The sequence below is a fragment of the Engystomops pustulosus genome, chromosome 3 (assembly GCF_040894005.1).
Source record: "Engystomops pustulosus chromosome 3, aEngPut4.maternal, whole genome shotgun sequence".
NCBI lineage: Eukaryota > Metazoa > Chordata > Amphibia > Anura > Leptodactylidae > Engystomops > Engystomops pustulosus.
In genome coordinates, this window is record NC_092413.1 from 179,068,315 (window position 1) to 179,085,995 (window position 17,681).

The 17,681-nt window shown below is 39.5% G+C and overlaps 1 protein-coding gene across 2 annotated transcripts in view; it reads right to left on the minus strand.

Annotated features, from left to right (window-relative positions):
- WWTR1 (WW domain containing transcription regulator 1) overlaps positions 1–17,681 on the minus strand; it is a 54,011-nt gene that overhangs the window by 13,785 nt on the left and 22,545 nt on the right. For both annotated transcript variants that reach the window (XM_072143110.1, XM_072143111.1), the window contains exon 2: positions 4,892–5,028. In XM_072143110.1, coding sequence (XP_071999211.1) covers positions 4,892–5,028 — 137 coding nt within the window. The remainder of the gene's footprint in view (positions 1–4,891; positions 5,029–17,681) is intronic.

Genomic DNA, 17,681 nt, shown 5'->3' on the forward strand with positions numbered 1-17,681 from the left:
GAAGGGGGCAGTGTGGCTACATTGGGAGGGGGCAGTGTAGCTACAGGGGGAGGGGGCAGTGTGGCTACATTGGGAGGTGGGCAGTGTGGCTACATTGGGAGGGGGCAGTGTAGCTACAGGGGGAGGGGGCAGTGTGGCTACATTGGAAGGGGGCAGTGTGGCTACATTGGGAGGGGGCAGTGTAGCTACAGGGGGAGGGGGCAGTGTGGCTACATTGGGAGGTGGGCAGTGTGGCTACATTGGGAGGGGGCAGTGTGGCTACATTGGGAGGGGGGCAGTGTGGCTACGTTGGAAGGGGGCAGTGTAGCTACAGGGGGAGTGGGGTACTGTGGCCACAGGGGGAGGGTTGCAGTGTGGCTACAGGGGTAGGGGGCAGTGGGGCTAAGAGGTTAGGACAGTGTGGCTATGTAGGGCGGAGACAGTGTGGCTACTGGAGGGGGGCCAACTAAGGCTCTGTCGCCCAGGGACCTACTAAAACCTGGAGCCGACCCTGTTTACAAGGAAAATGATATTCTAAAATCACAGGACCATTTTTTTTAATATGACAACCATTGTCTATTGAAAAAAATGTCCAAACTTCCATTTTGATGACTTTGTGGAAGTGTTAGTTTACAGTATATAGGTAAATTTATCTTGGTGTGCATAGGACATAGGATCTGCTGGTGGGCAATCTGGTGTGATGTAAAGTATATACACATGCTCCACAAATAATTGCGGTGTAAAGTGACCTGCAGTGAAGATTTTTAAGACACAGCACGTCAATATATACTGTGGGTTTTCACAACATATTCAATGCTCTGCAATACAAGGAGTGAAAGCACAGGAGTGATATACATAGTGATAACCAAAGGAAATCCAACCCTCTTCCCCCCCTTTTGAGGCAGTTTAAAAAAAATTCTGACTAACCTACTGTTAAATTTTTTTAGGGCTGAGTTTACACGTTAATAGAGTGTAACAGAAAATAAGAAAGGTAGGTCACCTTCCCTTCCCCATTGACTTCACTGTACAGAAAGTTGCCTTCCATTATAACTCTGTTATAATAGTGGTAAAAATTATTCTGGCTGCTGCGCTATTTCATAGCGGGAGGGGGAACAAAACTTGCCAAATGCAGGTATGAACTTAGTCCAAGACATAAAATCAAAGACGGACCTGTCCAACAAGCACCTGTGCCATATGTACAGAAATATGATTGGTTTCCATCACCTAGATCCAAAAATGAATAATGCTTCTTATTCTCTGACAACTAGTAGAGATCTCAAATATGTTCAGCCAATGTTTAAATTGTATTGGACTGAATCCCATAACATTGTACTAAGCTAGAACTTAATTTATCTAAAATAGAAACAATCCTCTAAATGTAAGCACAATCCTATTTCCTTTAATACAGTTTCATCTGGGGGTTTGGGGCCGTTTGGATACTTCAGATAGAGACGAGCCAAGTAGTAACCAGCAGATTAAGCAAGCAGACCCAAAATAAATATAGCGAAAGGGAATCTGGCAACTGAGGGTGGAAATGATAGGTTAAAAGGTGGGAAAATAAAAACGAGATTTTCCATTTTCTTCTAGCAGCCTATGAAGCCAACATAACCATTATTTCATGATATCCTCTTTAAACAATAGGAAATTCTCCTCCTTCTAGCGGCAGGATATGGAAAAGTCTGGTGAATGTGTTTATAGCTTTCAGGAGCGCTTACTGAAACCGCTCATTGTTTTGGAGTTTCCTGACCAGTTAGTTTCCGATAAAATGTAGCAGGTGCAATAGCCGACTGCTAAGACAGCTCAAATGTATGATATGGGCCGGTCTGGAATAGATATGTAAGACATTGTTCTATATTTGAATAAAATTCCCCTTCGAAAATATCCTGGTATCGTGATACCCAAGCTCATATATGGTGACATTAGACATAGATGTCCTGCACTCATGGCCATCTGAATGTAAATTTTCATACATTTTACCATGTGGTAAGTAATGGACATGCAAAAGAATCCTATACATTTGTATATACCTTAAAAGGTAACTTTTTAGAACAGCAAATAAATACAAAGATGTTTGTTAACTTTCAGCAAATAATTGATATTGTTTTTGTAAAGAAACATTATGCAATGTCATTATATACTTTCTGTATCAATTCCTCACAGTTTTCTAGATCTCTGCTTGCTGTTATTCAACAGGAAGCTTATGGTTTACTTCCTGTGGATAGAAACCCGACCCCTGGTCATGTGATGGCTTACAGGTGCACGTCTTGTTATAACAGAGAGTGATCAGAACTATGTGCTATAATGAGCCGTGCACCGTGGGACATCACATGACTGGGGACCAGTGTTTATCCACAGGAAGTAAACAATGGAGCTTCTTATAGAATGACAGCAAACAGAGATCTGGAAATCTGTGAGGTACTGAAAGCATTTTAGTAAATTGTATAATTTTTTCATTACACAAACAACAACAATTATTTTCTGGAAGTGGAAACCCCCTTTAAATCTCACTGACAATACTGAGGAAGGCTCTTGGTGCCATTAGAATTCTCCCGAATTTTGGTTCCACTACCATCTCTAGTCCAACAATAAAACTTGCACTGTAACATGTCATAACGGTGCCACAGCCCAGAAACATTCCTCGATTTGTCGTCCATAGATCATCAACACACAGACCATTCCAAGCTGAAGCATGGCATTACTCACTTTTATAATGTTCCAGAGTGGAATGTGTAATGAGATCGCCCACCGACTGATATAAACAACTGCAAGAAGTGCACTGAAATACTACTGCTAGACCCGGCTGTACCCCAGACCTCTTTAATGTGGCCTACGAGTTAGGTCCACTACAGAAGATATGGCACGTAATTAGGTATTCTACCACCCGAATGCAACAACAACGGCGCAGTACAGTCACATTGAGTCATTGTCTTACAGAATTAGCATCACCTAATTTCTAACAGATGGATTCCGAATAAACAGTCAGTGGTTTCTAGAAGCTTGCCGTAGAAAGAAGCAAACAAACGGGAAGAAAGCAACTTTGGGTAAACTCTCTGAAGATAACGTGACCTCTCCCCTGAGGATTCGATTTGCTCACAGTCATGTTAGGATGTGGTATTGCTTAGTCACATTCATATTATTTTGATAAAAATGTTTATAAGCGCTTTTGTGTATTCGAACAATGCCAAGAAGTGGAGCAAGCCAGGGGAGCAGACTGTACAAAGCACACTACATTTTCCATGTTATAAATAAGAACTTCAGCTCCAGACACACATGTTCCCGATTAAATACAGGGAACCGGGATCAATCTCTGGATGCATAAAGTGCGGAGCCAGGGGATGGCAGACCTTCAAAAGAAAGATATGTTTCGATTCCAAGACTAGGACGAGAATCAGGAGGATGAAAACATAGGTGTGGACTGCCATTTCTTTCAAGATGGAACAGTTCAAAGTGGGTTCTGGGGTGCCGGCCAAGAAATTAGTTTAACTTGCTCTGCATTTTTCATTATTTTCTTGAAAAGTCTACTAGGATGTTGGCAAGGCTCGCTTTGGCGTTAATGCAATTGGAAATTTATGTATGGTTAAGTATGTGACATCTGACTGGAAACCTATAAACAAATGCAGGCCATGGACTTATTAAACTACTTTCTCGAAGAGTCCAAAGCCAGATGAGAAATCGAGCAGCTCATGAATTATGAGTTACTTTAAAATGGTTGTATATTGGATTCTATCAATATATAGGTCAGAATATATAATGGTTAACGAATTGTATGAGGGCAAGTATGAGGAGACATGGAATATTTCAGATGGTTCCCTGAATCACACGGGTATCCTGAGCTTATGTGGTGAAATATTGTGAGTGTCCCTAACTTATCTCATAGGTCATGAATGGCTTATGATAACTTGATGTCTATATCACCAACCTATTAGTGTATATTATTGTATTGCAGGTTCAATGGGAGTTAAAGGGGTTTCTCTGTGCTAAAAAAATATTCATATCTGATCTCGGTGTAGTACTCAACCTAATCACCACAGCTTAGATCCTATTCAGATGAATGGGGACTTATCTGTAGATACCTGCTCTGACCACTAGCCCGTTGGCTCGGGGAAGGAGAGTGTATACAGGCGGTCCCCTGCTTAAGGACACCCAACTTACAGACGACCCCTAGTTACAGACGGACCCCTCTGCCCACTGTGACCTCTGGATGTTACTATAGTCTCAGGCTGCAATGATCAGTTGTAAGGTGTTTGTAATGAAGCTTTATTGATAATCCTTGGTCCCATTACAGCAAAAAATTTTGAAACTCCAATTGTCACTGGAGCAAAAAACATTTTTGTCTGGATCTACAATTATAAAATATAGAGTTCTGACTTGCATACAAATTCAACTTAAGAACAAACCTATGGAACCTATCCTGTATGTAACCCGGGGACTGCCTGTGCTGGATGTGGGATCAATCTGATATTGAAGATCTTTTCTTGCAACTCCATGAAACAAATGCCTTGTACTGAAAACATCCTTACAGTAAGGTTGTCAAAAGGGGATGCAGGAACTCCTTGTATCTTATATAACTATGATTTTTGGGGGCCCATTTCATGGGCCGTGAAACACAGACACCATATGATTTGCGTCTCACAGACTGAAATCAGCTAAAACACCCCTAAACTAGAAATAGTTATCCCATCATGAGAAACTTTCGCTGCATCTGCAAGAAAAACATGGACCAGTCTAATTTCTAATTTGGTTAAAAAAAACAATTTGCGCAACGATGAAGAGTTTTTAGTGTCAGATAAATATTCTTACACATGTCTATAAGACGACCTAAACACTTATTGGTTATAAAAATACAATGGAATAATTACTTCTATTATTATTGTTTATTTTTCCTTTCTTTTACAAAATCAGGAAAACATACCAAGGTTAGGTTGGGACATTGCCAGTGATCTTTGACTTATTGGGGTAGAAGTGGTAACAGGATGGTGGCTCATGTGAGTCATTGGCTGTGTCATTGTCTTGCGTGGGTCTTGCCATGTTGTAATTTTCTCCATGTGACTGTAATAAAATAGAAAGAAAATTATGTTGGTAACATGTAACAAGTATGACCGAAGAGTACAAAGACAAAAACAAGTCCCAACAATATATCCACATTCCATCATGCTAAATCAAAGCTGGAAAAATATGAGCACAAGCCATGTTCAGTAAAGTGTAACTAGTTCCAATAATTAGCAATACTTGTACAATATTTTTGCATATGGGGCACCCTCACCCAATCAACATATTTTGTGATATTATATGTTATGACATGTGCTGCTCGGACCCCTTGTACACAGCAATTTCTTCAGGGGTTAATAAAATGTAATTGTATTGTATTGTTGTATTCTGTGTACATATTGGTTACTTCAAGAAGCTTCTTGGTGGTGAAAGCACAGCTAGTGACATCTGCATCTGAAGCTCCATTACATTGGTTATACAAGAATATTTTGCACAAATGGTCACCATAAAGTAAGACTATTTTGGGTATATGTTGGTGTTATTTTCATTATTCTGAGTCACAGCAGACATGCAGAATATGGCTAGATACACAAAGGGGCACATTTTCTAAGGGTCCGCGGAACGCATTTCCGTCAGGTTTCCGTAAAGTAAATGTGCCCCAAAGTGTTTTCCTCCTCCGTTGAAAAGAACACGTTAGGTGGATTCACAACATGTCTTTACAAGGGAGATCTAGGGTGTAACTGTCCTTATATGTCCTAATATGCCATCCTGATGAGTTGAATATACTCAGCGGAGGTCGAGGGAGGATGCAATACGTTGCATCTATCCCCCTTAGGCTCTAAAGGCCTCAGCTGAGTGTAAACACTGCTCAGCAGGAGTGAGCAGAATGGAAAGACATAGCTTGCTACATCATTCCATCCTGTGTTTTCCATAGGAAACCATACTGGACAGTGGAAAGCAAAAAGGCCTCCGCCTGCCAGTATATGTCTATCGATATGTCCAGTGTATTTGTTGGGAGCTTTCCTCAAGTATATGCTGAGACTATCAAATAAAGCATGATGTTATTGTACCCTACAGTGAACATAAACTAATACCTTGCCTTGTTTTTCTACGGAGATACCTCCTTTAAGCCAAATATACTATTACTATTTGTATGAGAGTACTACTAGTGATATGCACTTCCAATGCAGTTACATCACTTTTATTGAGCTTCTAGCTTAAAGGAAACCTACCATTTCAAATGGTAGGTGTAAGCTGTAAACACCGAGCACCAGCTCAGGGTGAGCTGGTGTCGGTGCTTAGTTTCGTTAGTGTTAAAACCGCAGTATTGCGGTTTTAACACTTTTTAAACTTTATAGCAGAAGCCGCGGCATTTCCTATGTAGGCGCGCACACGATCGTGCACACGCAGCGCCGAAGCAGTTTCTGCTATAAAGTTTAAAAAGTGTTAAAACCGCGATACCGCGGTTTTAACACTAACGAAACTAAGCACCGGCACCAGCTCACCCTGAGCTGGTGCTCGGTGTTTACAGCTTACATCTACCATTTGAAATGGTAGGTTTCCTTTAAAGAAATACTGCATTTTTAAATTACCTTCTGCTCATACCATCGTGACCCAACATATTTATTTTAAACAGGTGTAAATGACTGTTCCTAAATTCATTCATTTTGGTGCTTCTAGTGTGGCTGCCAGATTTAAAATATGAGGATTATATATATAAAGAGCCAGGTAGGATAGACGCGCTGTTCACAAGTGTTTCAAGATAAGGTCTTTTATTGGTGTATAGATACATGCGATGGACAATGCGTTGGGAGCGTACTGTCCCCTTCATCATAGATTTAAAATATATCAGGTCCTGATTTTAAAAATGAATAACAAATAACCTAAACAATTTCTTGTGGACAAAAAATCATGTGTACAAACTTGAAAGATTCAGATAATTCAGGAAATTTTGTAATATAGGAATTTACACACCAAAGGATCAATTTAATTGAAACTATTTTTCAGTAATTAGATAATATTAGATGATATATTTAATTATTTACTGTCATGGGTTGCAAAGTTGCATCTTTTATTTAATGACAAATCACTTTTTTCTCTGTATAGACAGCCCCAGGAAACAGAAAGCAACGCAGACACGAAAAGTCTGAGGCTTTTGTTATGCAAACATGTTGCAATTACAGATAACAGTAGCTTAGAGTCAGACACCCAAAGTAATGGCCACTGGTGCCAAGATAGGGGCTTTGTCACTTGGTAGAATAGAGACGATCTTATGACTCAGTCACTTCAAAGCATGACCACCCTCTGGGTAAGCCAGGGAAGGATATGTCACAAAACTCAAACTTGTGAAGGTTTGACTCATTTATTACACTTTACTGACTGACAGCTTGCAATGTGCCAGATTCCTGCTGAGACACCCACTCCATCCAGCAGAAGCACAGGCAGGAGTTGGGAAATCTATTGACATTGCAGTTGACTAAGTGATGTGTCATTCTGTGGAAGACCAGAAATAATGACAGGATTATATACTGTGCCATTTCCCTTTCTGACATGTGTGCAATTGGACAGCTCTAAAACAAAACTATTACAGCTCATCATGTCTTTGCAGGGATGGAGTCTGTGCGGTAACTTTTAATATTCTCATTTAAATAAATATATATATATATATATATATATATATATATATATATATATATATATGAGATTAATGTTGAATTAATTAGAGGCGCTCCTAATAATTTTATTTTTAGAAAAATATTAATATTAATAGAGAACTTTGTAGTGAGTAATACCATAAAGTCCCCCTGTCCTTTCTCTGTCTTTATAGGGACTTAAAGAAATTCTACTGTCTGTAAACTACCTCTTTTAGTAGTTATAGAGGTAGATAGCCCATGTGTGTATCATCCCTGGACATATCTCCTAATTTCTTAGCAAGCTGCCGATAGTGTAATAAACTTTATTGAGTCTTTATGTAAATTAACTTCAGAGGCCATTGCAAAGCCAACCCCCATGCCAACTGTGAACGTGAACACAGTGGCACGGACTGCGCAATCGCTTTGGCTTCAGCTAGGGTTGCAGGCCAGACAGAGGTTCTGCACATGTTGGGGGTCACCAGCTGAAGCCACTGCGCATGGGCTTATTTACCTGTAACTACTGAAAAAAGTAGTTTCCAGACTCTAAATTTCTTTTAAAAAAACCATTACTAGAAAAGAGAGCATCCTACAACTCCAGAAGTGGCCCTCTGCTGCATCCATTGCTATCATGCTGTCAGTGACTGCTAAACCAATCCCTGGCCTCATTAGTCATATCTGAATGAATGGCAATTGATCCCCGAGACCAGATATTTGCTCAGTGGTCACATGCATCAAGGTAACTTCAGGATCCAATCAGAAAGGGTCTGAAGCCCCCGACACTTGGAGCCGCCAACGGGTCTTTGTGAAACACTCCAGAGAGGTAAAAATTGCATTTAGTGTAAACAAACCCTGTCCACTAAGGGTTTTCTGAAAATCCGAAAACCTCTTTAACTAAATTTTGATCATGGTAGTCTGAGATGTACTGATTTCTATAAAGCTATTGTCAGATACCCCTTTGTGTAGCTGTGCACAAAGACTTACAATGTGGGAGACCTAATAAAATAAAAATTGAATTCCACCTGTTTCAGATCGCTTGCTAAGTGCTTCAATCATATCTTTTTGTAAGAGTCACATGATCAAATTCTCTTTCTTATGTTGCCAATAAGATTTTTTTTTTTACTTTGCCATTACCAATGGGACTTTTTTTTTATTTATCCTTTGTGCAACTTGACTTATTAATCAGATTTTTCTTTACAGTCTGTTTTAGAATACTTTACAATCTACAATCTAGAATACACAGAAAATCTTTGTGTCAACATTTGTTGGTTTAATTACTAATATTGTCATTTGTCCAAAGTACACTGTGAAAGTGTGCTGAGAGGTGAAGCTAAGTCTCTCCTTGTCTTATCGATGTCTCTGAAGCAATTGATCGGTTGTGACTGTTCTAGCTGCTGTGGAGGTGACAGGGCATGTTAAAGCCTGTTCATCTTGTGCAGGCCCATAAACACACCTAGTCTATCGGGAGGTTACCTAACAGGTGCTAGGACAGACTGACTGCACATGTTCACCTGATGAAAAGACGGAAACTCTACCCAGCCTGCCCGCACCTCTAGGACATGGAGAAAAACCGGCTATTCTGCCAGCAAGAATGGAAGATAATGAATCAGGCAGGGGGAAGTACTAGAACAATTCTAGTTTAACCAAGTAAACTATTAACACTAGAAAGACTGAAATCCAGGTCTGAACTCTATTGTCATAGAAGGGCAGGTTCAGCTACGGGTTTGTATATTAAGGAACTGTTTGCAAATATACTTCCATTATTGAAATGGTTCTATGTGTTAAATAATGGAGCAGCAAACCTGTGTTGTTCTCTGTAGCCCCATAGCTCTAGTAAAGGCAGTCAATATTACATGGAAAATCACGCAAAAAGCAATAACACCTGATCTTTAATTTGACCGCTGTTCCCTATTATAGGAAATAATCCTGTATATTACAGAATACCTATGCATGAAATGAACACATTCACAAATGTCAAATAGTCGAAGGTAACTTCCCGCTTACAATGAATTTGCAGTCTTGTGCTACCCACATCAACAATCCGTCAAAGACATAACATAACACATGACTGCACATCTCACAGAAACAAAACAGGATATAGGAGAACATAAGAGAAATCTAGTATTACACCAGATATAGGGAAGATATGAACTGTAGTGTTAGCGGTCCATGATGCACCACGTGCACCATAGAACGAAAACCATGAAAACCGAAACCAAATATGACATTTAAGTTTTTTTTTTCTTTGCTGGATTGTGGAAAGTGTTTATTTATATGATTAACGTTCAAACTATTCTCAGAACAAAGGAGAGCAAAAAACATACAAACTATGGAATGCATATAACTTTACCCATAACTTGTAAAACTATATTATATTGACCCCATTTAACTTGTTTAATGCATCAACCAATAGTGAGTGGCAGAAGGATATCCAGTCTCACTGCTCTTACAGTAAAGAATCTCCTACCTAAAGATGTAGACACTCACTTTCATCTAGACTCTACATTGGTAAAAATAAGGTTATAGGAAATTATATTAAAAAAAAAGGAAATGGGTCAAACAAGCACCAATAACAGTAGTAATAATAATAATAGTCCTCATCAACTCAACATATTGGGAGTGTTTTAGACCAACACAGTGAGAGATATCTCTTGAGGGTAGAGTTCATTTAGGGTGGATTTTGCACAAGACCCACTAATGTCTTGTTACACAGTGAAGACTAGATACAATCAGCTACCTTGAAAAAGTTCTACCTGCACCTTCTACAAAGTACCAATTATATGGCATGGCCTCCTGCATGAACAAGCCCTTGTTTTGTTGTTTTTATGTTCTCTTCTATGTTTATATATATGGGATGTAACTTATATCTTTCAACAGTTCAAGTCGCATTAACACAATTGTCAGAGGCTCAACTGTTCTCAGCTGGAGTGTCAAGAAGAACCAGAAACTCTTCACCGGTGACCTAGTTATACAACTGTAGACAGAATAATACAGATGATTACCTCCAATCTAGTATATGAAACATAAATTACAAGAAATTATAAAGCAGACAGACAAGATATGAAGAGTCTCTACCATTTACAGATTATGATACATAGTGCCCTCCTATATCTATTCATTGCAGGATTCCTGTTGCTAAAATCACTACGAAAACTAAGAAAAGCCATGAAAAATACAGTTGAGTAGGTTTAATCTTGTCTTGTCTTAAGACTAGGGGAACTACGTAGAAAGTTATAATCACATATATAAGCAGGTCAAATATTTTATAGTTTAATGAGCCTTACATAATAGGATCCATAATTATATTTAGCCACTATTATTTCTATTTTTGTGATGTGTACATGTACAAAGTATGTATATACTGTGTGCCTAATAAATAATATTATATATCTTTCAGCGTATTCTACAATTAACTCCAACAGTCACCATACGGTATGATCACAATGAGAGTTCTGACCTCGCTTAATTCCATAGAAGCAGAACTCATAATGAGAACTTCTAAATCTATGGCTTTAACTGCAAACGGGTTGAGGTTCCCAGTCTTTAAACTATGGGGGATCTGAAGCAAGTGTTTAATTCCACTATAGCACCCCTGCAGGAATAACAACTAATAACTCAGTCCTTATTTAATGTTTCTATTTGTGTCCAGCATTGACGTGCCAGGTCATCCAGAGCCAAGAGATACTCTTTGTAGTTGCTCTCCGCTCTGGCTAAAAGCTGATTCGGGGTCCCTTAATAGGGTGTTTGCTGTTTTTCTGAACCTGAAAACTCCTTTGATCTTCATAATGCCATAACTATAAAACTTGATCAAAGTTAAATTTCATCACTGCATCATTTGCGAAAAATGGATTGGGATGAATACAGTAAATCTTTCAATTACGTAACAAAAGTGAGAACATTTCCTGAAACTCTAACATAGAGTCACCTTCTGATTTACCATTACTTATGACACCTTCAACACGCGACTAAACAGCTTATCCATGTAAAGAAATAAAAGTCCATCAGAGGTGCACTTTGTGCCAGTGGTAAATACATGGATTCCAGGCTGGATCGGAGACAGAACTTTCTGACTTCCTGCTCACACAACACGTCCCTTCATCCAGCTCGGCTTTAGCCCCAATGGAATCAATGACAAGTCTGTTTTAGTACATGCCATCTAGTTTAAGGTGGCCTTTGAAGAAAATTGGTAACAAGTTAAAATTACTGGTTGCGTAGAAGCATAATAACCTAACCAATGCAGGGTGATTCACAGATCAGTCAGAAAATGGACAGAAAATTGAAGATTTGAGCATTATATAGCTGCTGCATACGAGAGCGAGTCAAAGTTGAGGGTGTTCCCTGCCCTGCAGGACTGGACTGACACATAGGCAACAATAAATCAGGAAACTAATGGATTCTATTGTATGTCTTTCTTTTTAAAATTCTCATACAAACATATGTTTTTGGCAGTGAACGTTTCACTGCCAACTGGTTAGCCATTGGATCAAGGGATAAGTTGTGTTTGCCTTTGATCTTGTTCACTGACCTAATCCTTTTGTATTGGGGTTCTTGGATGTGATCCAACCTCTCCACATATTTTCTTAACCTACTGACCTTGATATAAAATACAGCCTCCAACTTTACATTCTACTTTTGACCCAACATCTTCATTGCTTTACCTAATAAAATCCAGTATGTTAAAGAGTATATAAGAGCTAGGATAAAGGTTACCTGTCATGACAATAAGGACATTTAAACTGCTCCAAACCTGTAAATCTGTAATAGTTTGAAGATCACAATGTTATCTATTAGCATAACCCCCCAATATCTTTAAACACTGTATTCAGTGTCACGGAAGTGAGGGAGAATCAAGCTATCTCCTCCTGATTGATATATATCATAAAGGTCAAGCATATCATCAAATGTCATATGCTGGGGGGCAGCTGCTGAGGGTATCTTATATGATAACTATTCTAGTCCTGTGGGACATCATTGACGCCAGGTGAGATCAAGCCAGTATTACTTTTTTCCACCCAATGACTACGTACAACTCATGTAATAAAGCATTCCAAGTTTATTGTGTAACGCAGAATCTCCTAGAATATAGAAGGACATCACTGTGACCCTGATACTGTCCTGGATATGAGGTTTGTTGTACTTAGTAGGCATAAATCCTTATGAAAGATGTAAATTCTGATTCTAAGGTAAATCCGCCCAGAGAGTGTTTTTATAGTCAGTTTTGTTGAAATCACACTGGGCTGGGCGGGCATAGGTCAGCCCAATGTAGAGGAGGAGGGGTGACCCCTCCTCTTTACATTGCAATGCATTTCGTACGGCCCATTACACGGGGAAAGATATTGCTCCGTGCAGCCATTGCCAGTCTATGGGAGACGTATGTATGGCCACAAGCTCGCGGCCGTACATACGACCCTCTGCGGTCGTGTGAATGCAGATGATGGGATGCAGTGATTGGACCCACAGCTACAAGGATCTCCAGGGGTGAGCTGTATTACTTGGGATGTCTTGCAATATTTGCCTCTGATTCTTCTAGTAGAACACTAATGTTGGTGAACTGTGACTTTAAGATGAAGAACCCCACAGTAACCTCCATACAGTGCGGCCTGTCCCAGCATGGAGGTGAAGATTCCAGCAGGGCTGCTTGTTTGTGTCTATTCTTAGACTGCTCTTAAAATACTTTGTTGGCACACTTTATAAACTTCTTCCCTCGTCACACATTTACAGCTGTTGCAAAGCACTCTGGGTGGCTCCTCACTGTACCCTTGAAAACAACTGGGGGAACCTTGCACCAGGCGCCAAGTGCAGCTGTCAGACTTTCCTTTCCAACTTTAGAAATGGATTTATCCTCTTCAAAGCGATTACTTGCTACTAGTGCAAGGTCAGTTATATGTCTACTCATATTCATTAGATAGATAGATAGATAGATAGATAGATAGATAGATAGATAGATACTCCAAAAAAATCAGACTGCACTCCAAATTCAATGTGAAAAAAATGGGTGCTTTATTTACCCAAGTGCAACATTTCAGACCCCGTTCCTCCTATGGGAAGGAGGAGCTTGATTTTTGTTTTTATACAAACTAAGCAGAATTTGTTAATGAATTATGTTAAAAAAAATGTTCATCACACCCCCACATACACAATATAATAAATTATCTCAAATGACGGCTACGCTTAAAGCCTCTGTATGAGACGATCTTGTGTGTGTATGACGTAGTCAGGAGAGATTGCTGTCAGCTGACTGAATGCTCGTGTGTATGATAGGATTATGATGTCCTTAATTGACTTCCTATGAAAAGAAATGTGCTCATAGAAAGTAAGTACTTTTGTATTTAAAAAAAAAAAGCCCCAAAAGGATATATTCAGCTTGTCTGTTTCCATCTGCATTTACCACTGCTGAAGTGCTGGTGTATTGTACCGTTTTGTTCTATATTCTCTTTCGTCCATGTGATTTGTAAAGAGTCAAAAGTTTAACGAACACTTAATTCTGAAACATAGCCCTGAAGATCTGCTGTTCATCAGAACCCCGCAGTGTGGATTGCTGCAAACAAGTTCAAGCTATCACTTCCAGATCATTCTGCATAGAGAGAAGAGAATGGTGTGGGCAGTAAATAACCGGCTTCTTGCAGATATCCAGATAACAGCTAGTTAAAGAAATCTAGCTGAGTGACTGAGTTCATTGTTAGTATATAGAATCCTCCAGACTTAACACTGTAACCAATGACACATTTGGAAACAAAACCCCCTTTGATTTCTATTGGAAATTTAACATTTAAGATCTGGAAAGGGCCCAAGGAGTAAGAACAAAGGGACAGAAACTGAAATAGACAATTCATATTGTGTTCCTTCCCTGAAACAGACTGCTAATGTCTGCGCCTCATTAGCTGAGATGCATTTATGAAGCTAATAATGTGGCCATTCAAGAGGCCATGTAGTTGTGTTACCTCAGTAAAGTATAGGACAGCGATAATTCTCTGATCCCGGAGTTTAGTGGCAAAAAGCAGCTAAGTAAAGGGACAAACAAACAAAAGAAGGGGGGAGTATGACCAAGGAGTCCAGCCTCTGGAACCACCAGGCACTTTAAGAGGCCCACTTAGACATCTAGACTGAGTGTTTCCTCTAAATCCATCTATAGCTCCACATGGGCTACAATAGTTCTCTCGTCAGTGTTGACCACTCAATATGGGACAGATGGCCTCATCTCCAGATTGCATGCGCTACTTGTAGAGGGTTAAATACAGAACATGGAAAAACAGGTGTTTTGGTCTCAAGAGATGAGGTCTAGAGCCGTAATGATAACTTGAAGATTCTGGAACCATATATACCAGGTCCCCGACCTATAACATATCTGCTTATGGGAAAGAGACACCTTAGAGAGGCTCCTGGGCCTAGGAGCAGATGAAGTTTCTGCACTACCAAGCTATTTCCAACCACAATAAAACAGCATGCCATGAGTGTAGTATTGCTACAAGTAAGAAATTACCTACATTTTATTGTACAACATGAATACACATGTACACTGAGACCATAAATTGGAATTACAGTTAGAGACTGTGAGTGCCCTCAAATCCCTTTGGCACTGCCTGGAGATTTCTGTTCCTGAACATCTGACACAACGTTCTAAGCTAAGTGTCATTCGCATCAATGACAGCTACAAAAATCTCCAAGCATTGCCAAACGAGTTTAACTTATACTTGCCAACCCTCCTGTAACTTCCCGTGAGTAGACCCCCTGAACTGCGGTAAGAGTTGGAAAATCTCCTTGGGCCACAGAAACCTTCCATCAAGCAGTGCTTTATGTGCTTGATACTGTATCGTAAGACACTACCCTGGCAGCCATATTCACATTCAGGAGTGGTAACTGTATTGTTCTTACATGCTGCATGTTTTTTATGTCTGGAACTGCAAAAAGTTTATATTTAGTGTATTTTTTGTCCACTAAAAGCAGTCCACTGGGTTCAAAATCTTGGGTCTTGGGTCTTGTTTGTAGCAATATAGATTTCTGCTTCTCTTAAGGGCCACTGTATGCCACATGTTATTTGTACGGACCTGACAGTCCCATTTAAGTCAAAAAGGAAAATGATTAAAGAAAATTGCAGGATGTGATTCTAAAAAAAAACAAAAAAACTTTTGACAAAATATTAAAATATAGGAAAATAGTTGTTTTTCTGTCCTTTCAAATGTAGCACTGGGAGATGTTTTGGATGAGACTGGGTGAAAAGAGGATGACAATAAAACAAATTTGTAGGAGTTGGGTGATATAGGGTTAACCGGGGAGCAGAGAGCCCCCTGCTGCTCAGTATAAGGTGCTTGGCAGGTTGGATTCCTGACACTTGTGAAGGGGCTTTTTCCAAGTCAGTGACAAACTCAGTTCCCCCTCTGCTCAGAGTTTCCAGCAGATAATACAAGAGGTCTTGGAGAGTTCAGCTGTCTGACAGAGCGAGTCCCCTTCTGTGGAAAATTAGCACCAGCACTCCAAATGTATTTGTGCAAAGCAGGTCCTGGCACAGCACTAACACTAATCATTCCCAAAGCCCAAACCTTAGACTCAGGAAACAGTTAACCACTTCATTGTCGAGTCCTGAAGAAGTTCTGCATTAACTATAGGCCCAGTGTAGCAGAATGTGTACATATACAATCAGACTATCTGGCAACTTAGACTCCTCCCATAAAGTAGGAGTTACCTTAAGCCATATCTGCATAACCATGGTTTTTATAAAAACTTATGGGCCTGATAAATTTTACTGCTTTTATGTTTAAACATTGTGGTATTTGATTATTTGTTATGTTTCCAACCATATCTTTTCTATAGAACAATATTTGTAAATAACCACTTTAATTAATACTGTAATTGATATTATTTGTATAATGAAAAGATATACAATTTTTCAATATACTTTCTGTATCAATTCCTCATGGATTTCTAGATCTCTGCGTGCTGTACTTCTATAGAAAGTGTTAAAGTTTATTTCCAGTGGATAGAATCTGTCCATGGACATGTGATGGATGCGCAGGTGCACGAGTGGTTATTATCACTAAGAGTAATAGGCATGTGATAATAACTTCCCATCATATCACCATGGACAGCTTTCTATAGAAGCCCAGCAAGCAGAGATCTGGGAAACGTTGAGGAATTGATACAGGAAGCTTATTGGAATAACTTTTCCTTAAACAAACAATATCAATTATTTACTGAAAGTGGACAATCCCTTTAAGTTTACAAAGTTTGGCTGATTGTAAATTTGGGTCAGTTTTTCACTAACCAATTCGCCAACTGAAGTGAATGGGTCAGTAAAAACGATGGATGATACGTGGCTGATTCTCTGCCCTAAAGAGAATCTGCTGTGTTTATATACATGAAGCCTAAGGGTGGGGACCACGTGGGTCAACATCGGCAAGGGTTAGCTGCAGCAAAATTACTTGTGTAATGAAAGTGGATGGAATTGAATAAAATCCCAACCACATTCTGCGTATAAAAAAAATCCAACATTGTCTTAAAGGTCCTTTATGGCTGTGGGTTTCATGTACAATCTACAATTCTTGCAAGTAAATCACTATACAGTAATATAAAATAAAATGTGTATTCACAACTGCTCTACTCGTATTTAATGTGTGTAGAAACCTTTACACTACTATTTCAGGTGTTCAAAGAATAAATAGATTCTGTAACTTTGTAACAAAGTATTTCTCATCTAGATTTTTATTAAAAATAAAAAAAAACACTGTTTCCCGGTAAGTGCCTTACGGCAGTAGGTATACCTAAGCCTTCCCTTGTGTTACCTAAAGAGGATTCTTTCCTGAACAGCATTTTATCCCTGCAATAACCTGCTCATAACACATGTAAAAAAGCAAAACAGCCTCGATAACCGGGCTAAACCCAAGAAGTTCAAAACGCTGGCCCTCAGCGATTCCACTGTCTGCTGTATCCAGGAAATCCTGCCAGACAGACACTGTTTGCAAATGGCTGGGAAACATGGTCCAATGCCATTAAAAACACATGAAAAAGCAGAGAACCAGCCTACGCACCTGGTCCATGATAAGGACCTGTCTAGGTTAGGTCTTTGGTCGATTGGTTTACTGCAAGGAT